At 35.7% G+C, this 18,489-nt stretch overlaps 1 protein-coding gene across 1 annotated transcript in view; it reads left to right on the top strand.

Moving 5' to 3' along the window:
- Positions 1-18,489, top strand: part of PTPN21 (protein tyrosine phosphatase non-receptor type 21) — a 64,204-nt gene that overhangs the window by 12,175 nt on the left and 33,540 nt on the right. The window contains exons 3-4 of the mRNA XM_061181150.1: positions 14,126-14,295; positions 17,650-17,747. Coding sequence (XP_061037133.1) covers positions 14,126-14,295; positions 17,650-17,747 — 268 coding nt within the window. The remainder of the gene's footprint in view (positions 1-14,125; positions 14,296-17,649; positions 17,748-18,489) is intronic.

The raw sequence follows: 18,489 nt of genomic DNA, 5'->3' as shown, positions 1-18,489 counted from the left end.
TGTGCAGAGTTTTTATTTATAAATAGGACAGAGTAATTGTGTTATTTTGAACAAGCTTTAACTGAGCAGGCTAAGAAAATACACAAGTAATTTCATGCTGGGTGGAAACAGCTCATTTCCTTGTGAATATAAAAACAACTTGTCTTTGCTCAGTCATGTTACAATTATTTAGACGGCTCAGACTTTGACTTAACAAACTAATTTCGATATCAAGTGGATTTTTAGCAGATTGAACTTTGTACCAACTATCAAATTCAACTGCAGTTGGCAAAGCACGGGGTTTTGTAGGCAACAAGGTGGAGTTTTGGTGCTAGTTGAATATGGGTTCAAATCCCTGTATACTACCTGTGTGGCCCAAGGAAACCAACTTAACTTCTCTGGATTTTGTTTCTTTCATATATGATACGGGATAGTAACAATAGCTTTCTGTTGGGTACTGACAAGGTGCCTAGCACTGTAGTAGATGCTTTACGTATATTTAATTTAATCCTGAGTTAATTGACTTCCTTCCTCCTCCCACCATCTCAGAGATGGAGTGGACCAAAGATGGGCAGTGTCCAGACCAAGGGGAGGTCCTGATGCAGGACACTTGTTGTAGTACAGAGTTATTTTTCTTTAGTCATTTCCGTTTTCTTTTTCATCATGTAAATTTGTTCATTGGTTGGAATAATTTACTGAGAAAGATGGATTGGAGAAAAATGACTCAAGGTGTTGTCATTAAGTCAGCCAATTAAGTTCACAGCTATACCACTGAGAATAAAGATATTCCCTATAATACCCTTTCTCTTCCTCCCAGAGTTTGGAGTGAATCATCTAGAAAATAACCTTAATTCTCACCCATATTTTGCAAATGCATATTTGTTTGTACTTTTATTTCTGGCACGTATTTTGAAGTCAGATTTATGTTTGAATGGTGACTTAAGGAAAAGAACACTTCTAAATTCTATATTGCAGTAGGATAACAGAAAGAAAAATGAAGCATGTTTAATAATGAAGACTATATCTAAAACTCCATATTATTATTTGTACAATATGTGTGACCCATTGCTAGAGTGCAGACTTCACTGTCCATTACAGTACCCCCTGGGCCTGGCTGGGGCAACTAGCAAGTGACAGCCCCCAGCTAGAGTTCAGGTCTTTCAGCTGCAGGTTTAACACTTTTCCCTCAACGACACTCTACTTTTCCTTTGAGCCATTGCCATTTTCCTAAAGAAAAGCAATCCAATTGTTGTATTTTTTTTAATAATTTATTTTAAAAGGAAAGAAAGAGAAAGAAAAATTGCCAAAGAGAAAGCCCCATTAGTGAAGGAAGCATTTAAGTGTAGAATTTTCTATACTACAGAATATGTAATATGAAATTTTATACTGTTTAAGGGGACTTAAACTCTGATAATAAGAGTTAATATTACTTGAGCACTTATTGTGTATGAAACATTGTTTTAAGTGCTTTTAATGTTTTTGCTTATTTTGATCCCCAACAATCCTATGAGTGAGGTACTCGTATCCATCTTAATTTTACAGATGGTGAACAGAGACAAAGAGTTGTTAAGTAACTTGCTCATGGTTATGTGGCAGAGACCACAACGGGACTAGTTCTTCTGCCTTCTTGATCAGCATCTTTCCTCCCAGTATGTGACCTTGGGCCAGTGACAGGTGGCCTGCCACGGAGCGCGTGTCCTTAAGGACAGCCTGGCACAGTGCAGCCTCCCAAATCTGATGGAGATTGTTTAAAGTACTCTTGAGATTTGTTATCTTTTATTTTAATTACTACTACAATTTATTTTGTTTAAAATATGTTTTTGAAGTCACATCAGGCAAAGAAAGATAAGTCTGAGAAGGAACATGAATCATGATTAGGCCACAAGACACGGCTGGGAATGTCTGAAGTGCTGAGGGCAGAGCTGTTTGATAGGAAGCCTTTTGCGAGCTTGTTTCCTGGCAGAGTTGGAAGTAGCAGTCTGATGAAATACACCCCAGGAGAGTTCCCTGCTGAGAGATTTTCCAAAGCAAGATCTGGTTGCACTGCTGTTGGATGAACTTGGGGGCTTCTGGAGTCAGAATCTGCATCTAGACAAGAAAAAGTGGTAGAACCAGTGAGCCTGTTGAAGTGCTTGCTGCCTTTATTGATAGAGCTGGATCACTGTGATTTAGCTGCTGTGCACACAGGTATTATTTCCACCTGTTACAGCAGTTCACACCACCCAAGTGTTTCTGTTCTACCATCTGTGAATTATGAGCATGGGGACAGGGCCACTATAAATTGTTATTCCACTTTTAATTCCTCTTCTGCAAGTCATGATTCTATCATTTAACCTTTGCATTTGTTTTTTTTAATTGAGACTTTTATCATTATATCCCTTGAATATAGGGTAATTGGATATAGGATAATAGAGAATAATTACCCTTGATAGCACATACATATTAATGGTAGTTCATCCTCTTCTACTTTTAAGTGTAATGAAAATATCTTATGTAGTTTTAAGTAGAACTTCTAATAAAATGTAACTGGTGTTACGGTACTTAAACAATTAAAAAATATCAAGTGTATGTTTCTGAGTTATGTACCTCCAACCCCCCACCCCATTCCTTGATCCTCAATGAGGAACATATAAAAGGGAATCCATTAGAGCCTTAAGTGTGGCCTTTATTAAATGGAACTTTATATTATTGACAAAAAAGAGAAGTAGCTTTTTTATATTAAAAAGGGAAACAGTTTTACTCTTTTCTTGGAGTATTTGTGTATATGGAAGAAGTATTTGCTATAAGTAGAAAACCACCTCGTAAATATGTGGGGTAAAAAGTTATTTCTTGTATGATGAAACCATGATTTGCAAATTTTGGTTAATGAAGAAAAAACAAATACAGCTTTTAGTAACAGAAGTCTATGAGTTTCTTCATGTGTATCTGTGTAGGATTTTAACCACGAAAGTAATTTCCCTGATTTTATCATCCTCAGCTTTTTCATGGTAATACCATTGAGAACAGTGGAGCTGCTGTACATATTTTTTTTTAAGGCAATGGAAAATATGTTGGGTAATATTCTTTTAGGCAATAGATATTAAATGTGACTAGATTCTTTCTTAAAATGTATAAGGCCCATATTCATTTGTAGTTTTGGGGGGGGTTATAATTTTCTTTTTTTTTTTTTTTTTTGGCCACACTGTGCAGCATATGCGGTCTGGGATCTTAGTTCCCCGACCAGGGATCGAACCTGTGCCCCCTGCAGTGGAAGTGCGGCTTAACCACTGGACTGCCGGAGAAGTCCTCACTTAGAGTTTTAAAATCCTTTCTAATTCCCTTTATCTCTCTGTGGTCCTCCTCCCCCAACATCATAACCATTTCTTTTTTCTTTTTTTTTCGCCGAGGCATGTGGGATCTTATTGTAGTTCCCTGACCAGGGATCGAACCTGTGCCCCCTGCAGTGGAAGTACAGAGTCCTAACCACTGACGCACCAGGGAATTCCCCATAACCATTTCTATATAACATAAAACAGCTATAATTTTAACCTGAGAAAAGTGAATGTCAGAAAAATAAGCAGCTATTCCTAAATATACCCATTTCAGCCCTTCTTTTCATTTTTACATTGTGCGGTTACAACTTCTAAAAATATTGCTCACACTACTAACTGTCTATGGTGAGACAAGATAGAAGGAATAACTAAGACTTGAGTTCAAGAAAACATGAAAAATATTTTTTTCCTGTGACTTAATTGAAATATAAAAACTGGAATATGGGCCAAATTAGACTGAGGTTATCTTTTTTTCACTGTCCTCTCAATAAAAAGAGAACAGCTACTATTTATTCATTGCCCTAAAACACAGGCATTTGTGAATTAAGCTAATAAGCAAGCCCCAAAAGGCCCAAATTTAGGAGATTTGAAGAAAAAGAAATCTATCTAATTCATTTCTTGGAATGGCGTATAAGAAATGATCCTGCAATATAACAAACTAGTTAACTAAAATGATTGAAGAATGGGAGGCTCTGTTTTACCCTCAGTTTCGTGGGTCCTAAACAAAGTGACCTTGTACGTGGTAGTACAAGTAGAGAACATCAGCCTTTGATGTTGAAAGTGTGTGCGGTAACATCTGTTATTTCTGTCATTTTTGTGTAGTAAAATGTTGTATGTACTAAATTTTCCTGTTTAATTCTAGCTTACTCTTTAAAAACGTATTTGACATTTTAATTTTATAATTGAATATCTTTCTTCATAGCACTTATCAGTATCTAAGTTCTCAGATAATTTTGCTTGTCTTTCTCCTCCTACTGGAATGTAAGTTACTTGAGGGCAGGAATTGTGTTCTTTTGTTCAGTACTGTATCCCTACCACCCAGAACAGTGTTTGACTCACAGTAGGTATTCAATCAATATTCATTGAATGAAAAGATGAATCTTTCTAAGACTTCAGTCCATTTTTCTTTGAAAGTATATTTTTTGAAGAATGATCTTATTGTGTTTCAGGATCATTGTTTCTTCATAGCATCTTATTGTCCAGGATGGTAAGTAGAAAAGCTGTGAGCAGTCCTCTATGTAAATAGTGATCCCAATTCATGTCCTGGACTTTCTTTCAAGAAATTGGCTTACCGTTTTACTTTTTTCCTGAAAGTTAAATGCTCCAATAACAACAACAAAATCTGGTCATTTGAGGACTTCAGTTACTTGGGCTTCAGTTTAATAAGTTTCAGTATAATTTCAAGACTAAGATGTACTGTTGATTGTCATCTTCTTGAATCCTCATATGTGTAGAGTACAGTGATATTGTATATTGTAACCTTGACTGTCAAATAGGTAATGTATTGTTTAACCAATGATAGAAGAAAATGGATTGAAATTAAACAGAAAAGAAAAAAAAATACTGTCTGCTTTGAGGCATTGTGACCATCACACTATCTGTCAAAAGGAAGAAGTGCAGTGCTTCATTATTTATGGCACACACCGTGTAGAGGTAAGCTCTAGACTTGAATTAGGTTAATACTCATTAACTGCCCTTGTTAGATGATCTCTGCCAGGGATAGACTTTATCTAGTGCTGTCTCCTCTCATCTCCCTCCTGATGAAAAGTCTTCTGACTTCTGCCTAGTCTAAGAAAAGCATCAGTATAAAATTATAGTTGCAATTTTATATGGGATTAACTTTTATCAAACTCAATGCATCAGTGGCTTAAAAAACCCTTTGGCTAATTTGTATGTCCCTGTACTTTAAAAATAGTACAACTAAAAAGACTCTTAAAATAATTAGACAAGAAATGACTTTTTTTTGGAAAGGGTTTACATTCTGACAGGATTTGGACCTGCTTATAATAGCTGGTGTCTCTTTAAATGACTGTGATTTGGGGCACTGCACCTTTTATCCAAGCTCTAAAATTTGTAAACTGTCTTTTCATCTGAACAGAAAGCTGAATTATCAAAATCACCTTGTTCTCAGAGTAAATGTTAGTTCTTTTAAAGTAAGTCAACTATGTTGTGTCTGGAAAGAAGCCAAGTTTTGTAGCTGTGCAACTTTTGTTTTTATTGTAGTTTGCATAGCAGGCACAGTTATCTGTACAATTTTAGGGAAGTAGCTATGAAACATTTAAACAGCTATGGAAAAATCATTGAATAACTTTATGAAAACTCCTGATATGTTGGTTCAGAACAAAATAGGAAAGGGTGAATATAAACATGACAGTGAGGAAGTTTCACAAAAATTATTCGGTGATAATTGAGGATTGATCTAGAGGATGCTAGAAGACTCAGATATTTAGAGGCTTCATTTGGAATGAGTTTCCCACAGGTCAAGTCAGCTTGCTTTGATCACAGTGGGAGTAGAGAGAGCTGTGAGAAAGAGAAGACAAATGGAGGTAAAGTTTCTTATTGGGAAAGGTATTGGGTAGTTAGGAGTGGTGGGAGGCATGAACCAAAAACCATTAAAAAAAATTATTTAAATATTCATTTATTTTAAATATTTATTTTAATATTTATATTTATATTAAATATAAATATGTATTAATGTTTATCTTAATTTTAAAAAATATTTATTTATTTTTGCTGGGTCTTAGTTGTGGCACGTGGGATCTTCGTTGCAGCATGTGAACTCTTAGTTGCGGCATGCATGTGGGATCTAGTTCCCCCGACCAAGGATCGAACCCGGGCCCCCTGCATTGGGAGCGTGGAGTCTTACCCACTGGACCACCAGGGAAATCCCCCAAAAGCCAATTATTAAACGCTGGTTTATGGGGAAATTTTTATTACAATTAAACCAAGCCCATAAACAATACAGGATGTGCGTAACCCCAAAAATTTGGACTCAAGGAAGAGAAAACATGATTCTGAGGAAATATCTAGATCAAGTAATGACTGGTAATAGTTGAAATTTAAGGCACACAGGGAGCCTGTCTGTACCAAATTTTTTGTATTTAAAAAATAAATAAGTAAAAGGTCCTGGTAACTTTAAATAAAAGGAAGACATTAGTTTGACTATTATTTGGACATTTTTATTTTCATGGAAGAAGCATAATTGACTCAAGTTTTGTTCTGCTTTCTCAGACACACCTAAAAAGATCCTATCTGCTAAATTTAATGTACTCATAGCAAATGTTCTGAGTGCTTTTAAGTTTTATCAGCACAATTAAAACTTGCAAAGTACTTTACCACAAGTTTTTGAGGAAGGCAGGGTCTGTGTTATTTTCCCTGTGGATAAGCTGAGACTCAGTGAGGAAGTGACTTGCTCAAGAGCTAGTGAGTGGTGGAGCCAGGATTCAGAAGCCAAGCCTTTGGACCATCAGTCTGTGCTCTTGGCACTACACCGTGCTAGTGGCAGCTATGGGAATTGCAATAGCCCCCTGGAGGAAATATCAATAGAAATAACAGCAGTTCCCCAAACAGCAAAAAATTGAAATATCTTTTATGGCTTTGGAAAATATGGTTGAACTTACAAGTGAAGTAATGAAACCACAGTTGGCTCAAGTACTGTAAAGCTGTATATAAAATAAGTTATTTTTCTAACTATATTTGGGAAATGAAGTAACTAACTTTGCCTTATAACTAAGGAGAACTCTTTGGTCCAGACTTTTCTTTTTTCTTAATTTATTTATTTTATTTTTCGCTGCGATGGGTCTTCATTGCTGTGCGCGGGCTTTCTCCAGTTGCGGTGCGCAGGGGCTACTCTTTGTTGTGGTGCGCGGGCTTCTCATTGCGGTGGCTTCTCGTTGCGGAGCACGGGCTCCAGGTGCACAGGCTTCAGTAGTTGTGGCTAGCGGGTTCTAGAGCGCAGGCTCAGTAGTTGTGGCGCACGGGCTTAGTTGCTCCGCGGCATGTGGGAACCTTCCGGGCCAGGGCTCGAACCTGTGTCCCCTGCGTTAGCAGGTAGATTCTTAACCACTGCGCCACCAGGGAAGCCCCCTTTTTAAATAAATCTATTTATTTTATTTTTCAAACTATTTTTAATGCCAATTTTTAGAAAGCTTTATAAACTTCTCTACCCCTCAGTGTCTACAAAAGGACACTGACTAACTTTTAGCAACAGTGGTTGTTATTAAATACATGACTAATTAATGTTTAGAGTTATTTGTTCCTTTGAAAAATAACTCCAGACTACTTTGCCTTTGTAATTCTTTATAACTTCCTTTGAAAGGGTTTTTGTTTGTATGTGTTCTCTCTTGGTGAAACAGTGTTACGCATCACTTCCTGCTGCTGCCAACATGCTATTTAACAAGTCTTTTTTTTTTTTTTTGACTGCACTGCGGGCTTGTGGGATCTTAGTTCCTCAACCAGGGATCGAACCCAGGCCCAGGGCAGTGAAAGTACATAGAATCCTAAACACTGGACTGCCAGGGAATTTCCATAATTTGTCATCTTTTAATCTGCTTTTAATTGGATAACCAGATTACTAAACTCATTACAAGTATGTGTAAAATAAAAAAAAAATTCCATAAAAGAGGAAGGAGAAATTTCTTTGTCAAGGGCATATACTTTATTGCTTTGATTTTGACAAATTTTTCATTACTCAAACACATTTTTGCTTATTCAGTGTTTTTCATTTATGTTCAGATAGTTGAGTTTGCCAGGTATTTGTCAAACTGTACAAAATCTTGACCTAAGTATAGATATTAGAAAATAGAAAATATAATTAACCCATAGCTAGGTTCATCTATTTCTGGTTCATTTTTTCCCCTTAGACTTTTTCAAATACACTGAATATGATGTATTTAAACATTTAAAAATAAAGTTTTAAAATTCTGTATTTGATTTTGAGTGGTTCTGATCTTCAAAACTATGTTTTTTGAGATGAAATTCACACAACAGAAAGTTAACCATTTCAAAGTAAACAATTCAATGGCATTTAGTACATTCACAATACTACCTCTATCTAGTTCCAAAACAGTTTTATTACCCTAAATGGAAATCCTCTACCTATTAAGCAGTTACTCCCCATTCCTCCCTACTTCCACATCTCACAACCACCAGTCTACATTCTGTCTCTGTGGATGTATCTATTCTGGACATCTCCTTTAAATGGAGTTATACAACATGTGACCTTTTGTGACTGTCTTCTTTCACTTAGCATAATGTTTCTGAAGTCCATCCATGTTGTAACATGTGTCTACTTTTTAAAAAAATGATTGAATAATGTTCCATTGTATGTATATTCCATAATTATCTTTTCATCTACTGATGGACATTTGGCTTGTTTCCACCTTTTGGCCACTGCAAATAGTCCTGCTATAAACATGTGTTTACATGTATTTGTTTGAGTACCTGTTTTTAGTTATTTTAGGAAAATAATATAGGAGTGGAATTGCTGTGTCACATGGTAATTATATGTTTAATTTTTTGAGGAACTGCTAAATTGTTTTCCATAGCAGGCGAACCACTTTACATTCTTACCAGCAATATACAAGGGTTCCAATTTCTCCACTTCATCAGCAAGACTTATTTTCTATTTTAAGTTATAGCTATCCTAATGGGTGTGGAGTGGTATCTCATTGTGGTTCTGGGTTGGTTTTCACTAATGGTGATTGAGCATTTTTTCATGTGTTTCTTGGCCATTTGTATATGTTCTTTGGAGAAATATCTGTTGAAGTCCTTTGCCTGTTTTTAAAAATGAGTTGTTTGTCTTTTTGTTGTTGTGTGAGTTCTTTATATATTCTAGATTCTAGACCCTTATCAAATATATGATTTGGAAATATTTTCTCCCATTTTGTAGGTTGTCTTTTTGTTTTCTTGATTTGGTTCTTTGATGCACACAGTTTTAAATTTTGATGAAGTCAAATATATCTGTTTTTCCCTTTGTTGCTCATACTTTTGGCATCATATCTAAGAATCTATTTCCAAATTCAGGGTCATGAAGGTTTACTCCTATGTTTTCTTCTCAAGAGTTTTACGGTTTAGTTCTTACATTTAGGTCATTGATCCAGCTTGAGTTAATTTTTGTATATGGTGTGAGGTCAGGGTCTAGCTTCATTCTCTTGATCGCGGATCTTTAATTGTCCCAGAACCATTTGTTGAAGAGACTGTTTTTTTCTCCGCTGAATAGTTTTGGTACTCTTGTTGAAAATCAGTTGACCATAGATACATGGATTTATTTCTGGACTCAGTTCTATATCACTGATCTAACGTCTTTCCTTATACTGGTATCTCACTGTTTTGATTATGGTAGCTTAGTAGTAAGTTTTAAAATTAGAAAGTGTGAGTGTCCCAACTTTGTTCTTTTTTGATATTGTTTTGCCTATTTGGGTCCCCTTGCAGTTAACATGAATCTGAGAATTGGCTTTTCCATTTCTGTGAAAAAGGCTCTTGGAAGTTTGATAGGGATTGCATTTGAATCTGTAGGTCACTTTGGGTAGTGTTGCCATCTTAACAATATTAAGTGTTCCAATCTGTGAACACAGAATATCTTTCCATTTAATTTCTTTCAGCAATGTTTTGTATTGTTCAGTATACACATCTTTTCACCTCCTTGGTTAAATTTATTTCTAGGTATTTTATTCTTTTGGATGCTATTATAAATGGAATTGTTTTCTTAATTTCCTTTTTGAATTTTCTGTTGCTGGTATATGGAATCCATACTGATTTCTGCATGTTGATCTTGAACCTTGCAACTTTGCTGAATTTATTGGCTCTAGTAGTTTTGTTGTTGTTGTTTGTTTTTTTGGTAGGGGCTTTTTTGGGATTTTTAAAAATATATAGGATCATGTCATCTGTGCTTGGAGATGGTTTTACTTCTTCCTTTCCAGTTTGGATGCTTTTATTTCATTTTCTTACCTAATTGCTTTGGCTAGAATTGCCAGTACAGTGTTGACTAGTGGTGTTGAACATGGGCATACTTGTCTTGTTCCTGATCTTAGGGGAAGAGCTTTCAATCTTTTACCATTCAGTGTCATGTTAGCTGGGGATTTTCATAAATGCTTCCAAGAAGTTCTCTTGTATTCCTAGTTTGAGTATTTTGATCATGAAAGAGTGTTGGGTTTTGTCAAATGCTTTTTCTGTGTCAATTGAGATGGTTGTTTTTTTTCCCTTCATATCAATAATATGTCATATTGATTGTTTTTTTATGTTGCACTCCTGGGTTGAGTCCCACTTGGTCATGATGTATAATCTTTTCAGTATGCTGTTGGATTCAGTTTGCTAGTATTTTGTTGAGGATTTTTGTACCTATAGTTATAAGGGATATTGGTCTATAGATTTCTTTTCTGATGGTGTCTTTTGTCTGGCTTTGGTATCAGGATAATGCTGGCCTATAGAATGAGGAAGGAAATGTTCTCTACTTGTTTTTGATTCCCCCTCCCCCTTTGTTTTCTTTATGGATAGGTTTAAATTTTTTTGCGGGGGGAGGGAATTAATTATCCGGCTTCTCAAGGTTGTCATCCAAGACAAATACCCCAAAGTGGACTTACACAGAAAATTCTATGCCTGACGAAATTTAATCACAACATTTTATTGCTCAAACTCTACGTACTCATCTTAGAAACAAACCATATTATATTATAAAATCTCTGGAATCAGACATTGTTATTTCAGTATGTATGTGTAGAAATTCTAAGAAAGCATTGAATCCAAGAGTTCTAATATTATGAGATTTTAGTTACTCATATGTATATAAACATTTCTTGGAGCAATTTTAAAAATATGATACCTCCTTGGAAGTATTTACAAGATATAAACTTTATTTTGGCTAGCCTGAACTACTACTTAAGAGAGAACTTGAACACAGGGACAGGTACCAAAGCTAATACTTTACTACAACATAAAGCGGGTTAATGTTCAAATGTCTAAAATCTTAGACTTTCCTACGACTAAAATAGCTAATCAATAAATAATTTGCTAAATCTATATTCAGCTGTTTGCACAAAGTTCTTACTACTCCTTTATAAGGTATATAATTTGTAAATAAAAAAGCTAATTATGATGCAATTTTACAAATGTACTTCTTGATTTTCTATCCATATGTGGCATAATAAATGCATTGCTAAAATAAATAAACTTAGCAGATTTTTCAGAGTTTATTTCTAGAATGCCAGCAGATTATTCAGATATTTTTGTATATCATGATCAGTTCACAAAAGGTGCAGCCACAAATTATATAATAAACCTATAGTTTTATAATTCTATTTAAATTTTTGTGTTTGGAGGATTCAGGTCCAACTAGATTTAAAGGGAAAAGTAATGTTTACAAAGAGTATTTTTAAGACCTTTTAATTTTGATTAAAAGTGATATGCCATTATGACCAAAAGTTTTAGATTCTAAAGAATGCCCAGTCTTCTGTGTTTATGGCAAAAAATAAATATTTATAGAATTAAATGCATAGCAGTGGTATGTTTTATAGACCAATCATGGTACATGCAGTCTAGTTCTAAAATAGAACACAAACCATAAATACAGTGAACAGAAATGTATTGTGTTGTAATCAATCCAAATAAATGTAATTAGAAAGCTTTTTTTGGCAGGGTCTTTAATCGATTTTGTTGGTGTTTAGCAGAGTGGGTGAAACTAAATTATCTTTTATAAATATAGTGGTTTTCTAGTGGCAAAATGCATTCATATGTGTTTCACATTTTAGGTCTCATGATGGAGTTATGAGGGAGGTATACCTTATTTTACACTTGAGAAAACCGAATTGTACTGATTGACTTTTCCACTTCACAGTGAGCAAGTATTGGAAATTAAACCCAGGACTTTGGAGTTTTAGCAACATCTTTCTGTTACCAGATTTTTCTTTTCTGTAAGTTGCAGTTCAGAAGAAAGAAGGAATAGGAATAGTACCTGTTTTCCAAAAATGTGATACTGTTCTTTTCCTACAGCTAACATATAATTTATTTTATAAACATAATCATAACTTCAGAAAATAACAACAGTAGGACTCAGACTTTGTGCTGTATTAAAGTGTGTTTGGATTTTCAAAAATAATGATTTCCACGCAGCTTTTCAAGGATAGGTTGTTCATATGACTATCTCCTACATAACATTGGAAGGGGGCGGTGTGCTGTAGTACAATGATTTTCAAACTTTAACTGGTACGAGAATTACTTGAGAGTTTAATAGCTCTGTAGGGCTCACTGCTCTCCAGGTAGTTCTGGTAGAGGTGGTCCAAGGAGAGCACTTGGAGAAACACTGGTTTTAGAGTTTAACACACACAACAAGTATCTATTTGATAAGGTAATGGGGGTGATTTAATCTATGATATTGTTCTAGTTCTTGGAACAGAACCTGGTCCAACATAGTAGATGTTCAAAATATTCCATTCGTATGTGATGACTTGGGTGGCAACTGAGAAGCAGGAGAATATTCATTCTTTCATTCAAAATTTACTGAATTCCTGCACTATTCTAGCCGTTTGGGTATAAAGGGAAAATGGATACATTCCTCACTCTTGTTGAGTTTCTTTGATTAATAGACTCATTTTAAAGGTATGGTTCTTCCTTTGTAAAAAATTGTAAGATGAAATTATTAATATTGAGGACATGTTTTAATATTGAGGTCACTTTTTCTCTGTAAATTAAAAACTCATTTTTTGAGGATTACAGGTTAAAGAAATGGCCTGAGTGTTAGTTCTTGTTTTATTGTTGCTCTAAAGCTATATTATCCAGTATAATGGCCACTAGATGTTTGCAGTTATTTAAGTCAGTTAAAATTAAGTAACGTTGGGAATTTGGTGCCTCCACTGCCCTAGCCACATATCAAGTCCCCAGTAGCCACATGTGTGTTATACTGGAGAGGGCAGATACAGAGGAGTCCCATCATCGTAGGAAGTTCTATTTGAAGGTGTTACTCTAAGAATCTAGAACAAAGCAGTGATTTTTCCATTGCCTTGATCTGTAAATGGATTTTTGAGGTAAATATTAGCAGTGGCCTGAGGCTGTCATTTCAACCCTTAAGTGCATTAGCACTTTTTCAGGTTGATGAGGCCCAGGGTTTAGGATTGATTTACTAGAACAGTTTATTACACAGCAACTAAGATTTGAATGCTCATATCTGGGCATTTTTCTTAAACCTCCGAGTAAGACACTTAAGTTATTTTACTGCTTTAGGTATATAGCTTTTCTCGTGGTGTGTGTGTGTGTGTGTGTGTGTGTGTGTGTATGTGTATTTACCTCCATAGCATTACAGTTGCTTAAATTTGTATCTAGTGAACTTTGCGGGGGGCAAAGAAAAGTTGCAATTACATCTTTATTACTAGAATTTTTAGTATTTACATGAAATAATTTATTCATAGATGCCAAATTTGAGCGTAGTGACAAGTGGATTAACACTAGTCAGAATTCAACTAGGTCAAACCCCAGTTATGCTTATTATAAAATATTAATTACGGTAATGTTGTATTTTGATCATTTAAAAACTAAACATTTTACGTTTTTTTGTTGAACTTACGTAAAATCCTGTAGCACCTGCTGCATTCTGATGTCTAGACATTTTTCTATGCAGGGTTCAAAAAATAGTCTGCAAGCGTAACTGACTTTTCGCCTCTATTTCCTGAATGAGTAGATAGAGATAGGTCTTGCCTCCTTTTTTTTTTTTCCCTTCAGGTTTTGCTGTGGTCCCTTTCTGAGAAGAGAAGCAATAGGAGACTGTCACTTGGTCCCAGGTCATGGATTAGAGCAATTAAATCCTTTTGTACATTTCTGCTTCCTTCAGTGATTCTCCCTCTTTCCAGGTCACTTACTTCAGCCTCTGGTACTACAACAAGCAAAACCAGCGCCGGTGGGTAGATTTGGAAAAACCTCTAAAGAAGCAGCTGGATAAATATGCATTGGAACCTACCGTCTATTTTGGAGTGGTGTTTTATGTGCCTTCAGTTTCACAGCTGCAGCAGGAGATTACCAGGTAAGAAATAATGTGCTGTTTGTTTCTAGGAAATCCAGTGAAATTAAAAAGGTGAAATTAAGGTTGGAATCAGGAGATAAGGCTAAACTTTGCCCTCTTGCCCCTGCATTTTTAGCCTCAGTATTACGTGGAGGTGCTGGTATGTGGTGTGTCACAGTGCTTTACTGCATGTTGCATGAGTTATGGGTTCACTAGGCATGAAGGAATGATTAAAAGGAAAAATGATGTTTTTACCCTGGCTGTGAACTCTTCTTGTAGTGATGTCACCTTTAATGTTTTTGTTGAGTTGTTTCTGACCTTTGTAACAATGAAATGAGAGAGGAGATTTTAAAAAATTGTAACAAAATCTGTGTTTACTCCTCAAGGAAATGTGTAGAAGGGTCCTTCTAATTCTGACGCCAGTAGCCACAGTATTCTGTACATAGGTGTGGGGCGAAGGGGAGGTGGGGGAGGTGTTTGAGATCAGAAAAGTTTGGCCAATAAGTGCACTTAAAAGGGACAAAGGCAGCAAGTGTAGAATGTATTAAGGAGTGGGATAGAGGAACTAAATGTTCTTTTTTTTCTTGACAATAACAAAAGAAAAAAACAAGGGATCAAATTTGGATTCTTTTTTTTTTAGTTGAAGTATAGTTGATTTACAATGTTGTGTTAATTACTGCTGTACAGCAAAGTGATTCAGTTATACATATATATATACATTGTTTTTTTTAATATTCTTTTCCATTATGGTTTATCATAGGATATTGAATATGGTTTTCTGTGCTATACAGTAGGACCTTTTTGTTTATACCGAATTTGGATTCTTGAGCCTGCCTTTCACATTCTTCAAAATCCACCACTACCTTATCTTTTTAACCCTGTTTAACATTACTTTCGAGCGAAGCTGGACTACTTCTAGTGTGCTGAACGTGCTGCATGCCTTTTCACCTTTGTGTCCTAGACCTTTCTTTCATAAATATGTACTGGAATCCTGTTCATCTGATTTTAGTTCAAAAGGCACCTCCTCCATAAAGCTTCTGTGGTCCCTCAGGCTGGAATGAGTTTTGTCTTCTCCAGACTATTCTAGAATTTGCTTGTACTTACGATGGCAGTTGTCACAGCCTTTCACCACAGTTACTTGTGTACGTATCTTTTCTTTAGATGTTAAACCCATGTTTTCTTTAACTTTGCCTTTCGCATAATATCTAACACAGTGCCTTGCAGATAGTAAGAACCTGGTACTGCCCTGTGTTTGTGGAATACTCTTTTTAAGTACTGAGTTCAGAGTTAATTTTTGGAAGAAGGTGGATAACCAAAGAAGCTAGAATCAGGTTGTAGGGATAAGCATGAACTGGCTATAAAACAGATCTGAGACATAAATATTGAAGAGAGAAGTAGAAGCCAGGAGGAATAAACAGCGACTGACCACTTTGACTCATTTATTTAAACATTTATTGAAGATATAATATGGTATGTGAGAATTATATTGGTTACTGTGGGAGATGAATATACAAATGGATATGCTTTACTCTTACTCTGGAGGAGTTGCTCACAATCTGGTAGAACTGACAGTCTATGTAAATGAACAATTACAGTATATTATGATAATACATGCTTTAATTAAAGCACTGGATTTCTAGGGGTGGGATGTGGGGAACATGAACAGGGTGTAAAGAAGTTGACTTTTCACTTGACTTTACAAGGAATTTTCTAGTTAGAGGGAGTAGCTTGTGCAAAGTAGGGGGATAGTAAAAGCAACTGATGTTTTCAGGGAATTTCAGACATTACTTCGAGGGGAGAACAGAGACTTGAAAAAAGGAATGTCCTAGTCGTAAAGTCATAGATCAATAGGGGCAGACATTTTTGAATTTTAATGGATGGGAATGATGAAATGTGCATTTTACAAAGATCACCCATCATGGAAGGTAGATTATAGGTGACAAGACTGTAGGCAGGAGACCAGTTAGGAATGTATATGCCATAATCTAGGCATTAGTCTAGAGTGTGGACCTGCTTTCCAGTGATTTGATTTAAGGAAAGAACCAAGAATATTTAGAGTGGAATATGTGGACAGCATATTCAATAGATAGACTTCTTTAGGTGTTTGAAAGGAGCTGCCTGGGAGAATGTTTCAAGGTTTCTTCTTTGACAAGATCTCAGAGCTACCAGCATTCTATTTGCTGATTGAGGGAAGTCTGTGGGTTCTACTAGCAGGTGGAAGGGGATAAGTGGGATCTAAATCCTTGTTCAAAAGGATGGTGTTCTGGTCAAGTTTTTTGATAACAAAGAATGGAAACCTCAAAGGTAGCTAAAATAGGATGATGTAAGGACATATGAAATGATTAAAAGGGTGGGCTCTCAGGGGAATTCAAATGTGAATTGTAACTGGGTTGAACTTCACAGACGTCAAACCTGGAAGAGATTCTGGATTCAAGATGGTTCTATAGACCGTATTGGCAGAGAGTTGCTGGATCGTTGTTCAACACTGTATCCCCAGCGTCTAGAACAATGCTTGATGCATAGTAGGCCCTAGTAATTACCTAAGTGAAAAAATAAGCGGAAGGCAGAATAAATCTTCACTATAGAGCTTATCAAAATGGAGATCCAGCTATGTTCTAGTATTACGCTGAGAGCTTTACATATATTCCTTGATATGTTCAGCCTTGTGAAGGGGTGATAGTGCCCTCATTTTACTAGAGATAACTTAAACCCACAGATTATGACTTGCCCAAGTTCATGCAAAATGCTAAATCAGAGATCTGGAATTTAACCTAGGTCTGCTTGACTAAAGCTTGTGCTGGTAACTAATACCCTATATATTGAAAGCATAAACAGAAGTAAACCCACATCACAAGAATATTAAGAAAGAATTTAGCAACTATTCTTTTTGGTATTTCATCAAAGAATATTTTAATATAAGGCTGGTCTGAAATGTCAGGAACCATTTTCTTCTGGCTTTACTGTCCAGGGCTAGGAAAGTCTTACATCACCAAGTTACTAGTCAGAGTTTCTAAAGTAAAGATTGGCCATTGATTCTCTCTGTCTCCAACGAAAAAGGACAAAACTTAGAGACTTTTACAGGGTATAAGACAGATGACCGGCTGTCTTCTAGATGGTTGTAGCTTGTAGCTTTCAAATAACTACAATTAAGGATAAGTGACTCAATAAATTGATTATATTGTGTGTGTGTGTGTGTGTGTGTGTGTTTGTCGGTATAGATATGGTCAAGGATGTTCCTGTCGTTCTTCGAAATCGTCTGAGCTTAAGGTTTTGGCTAGTTTATGCTCCTCTACCAAATTATGATAAAATGCATTGTGTCTCAAGTGGAGGTAATACTGATATTGACTTTTAAAAATTGACCTTTTTTTTTTATAGGTATCAGTATTATCTGCAGCTGAAGAAAGATATCTTGGAAGGAAACATTCCTTGTACATTAGAACAAGCAATTCAGCTAGCAGGCTTAGCTGTTCAAGGTAAATAATGGCAATTGATAATATAATAGATCTATCAGATTAAAATGTGTGTTAAACAGAAACAGCAAGGGATTCTTAAAGTAACTGACTTTATAGAAAATAACTACTATAAAGTAGTTTTTTATATTACTGAAATATTCTGTTATCTAAGGGGCTTCCTTGTGGGGAAAAAAATGAGTTTGGATTACTTCAGTGAAATACGAGACTTCTGGAAGGTTAAGCATGTTATGTCAACAGAGCACACAGACCAAAAATAGAGAGGAAATACACACATATGCACACACATGTATAGCATTTAATATGCTCTGTATTCCTCTAGTTCAGGGACTTGATCTGCTGCTAGCTAGTATTTTCAGAAGAAAGATCAGCCAAACAATGTGGTTGATGAGGTTACATTCGCTTGTACTTTAAGCGTACGTCATTTGTTTGGTTTCTCAGTTGTCCTAGGTTATAGAGCATCGTCAATCATAATAGATAGTTTTGCATTTCACAAGTATTTTTGAATTAACTGTCATTTTTCACATGTCTAATCTATATGTATTTACATGTATGTAATGTACTTTGGAAAGACTTCTGATGGGGCATTATTTCAAATGATAACTGGCATTTAATCTTGGGAATTGAAATTTAATCAGAAGAATCATTAATAAAGTTCCATCAGATATTAGCAGGCATGGAGACATATATCATTTCTAGACAAATAAATGCCTGATACACATGGAGCCACATTCCTTTTCAAGGT

The sequence above is a fragment of the Eubalaena glacialis genome, chromosome 2, assembly GCF_028564815.1.
Source record: "Eubalaena glacialis isolate mEubGla1 chromosome 2, mEubGla1.1.hap2.+ XY, whole genome shotgun sequence".
Classification (NCBI taxonomy): Eukaryota; Metazoa; Chordata; class Mammalia; order Artiodactyla; family Balaenidae; genus Eubalaena; species Eubalaena glacialis.
Note: the sequence above shows the minus strand (reverse complement) of the source record. Positions and strands in the feature narration are given on the sequence as shown.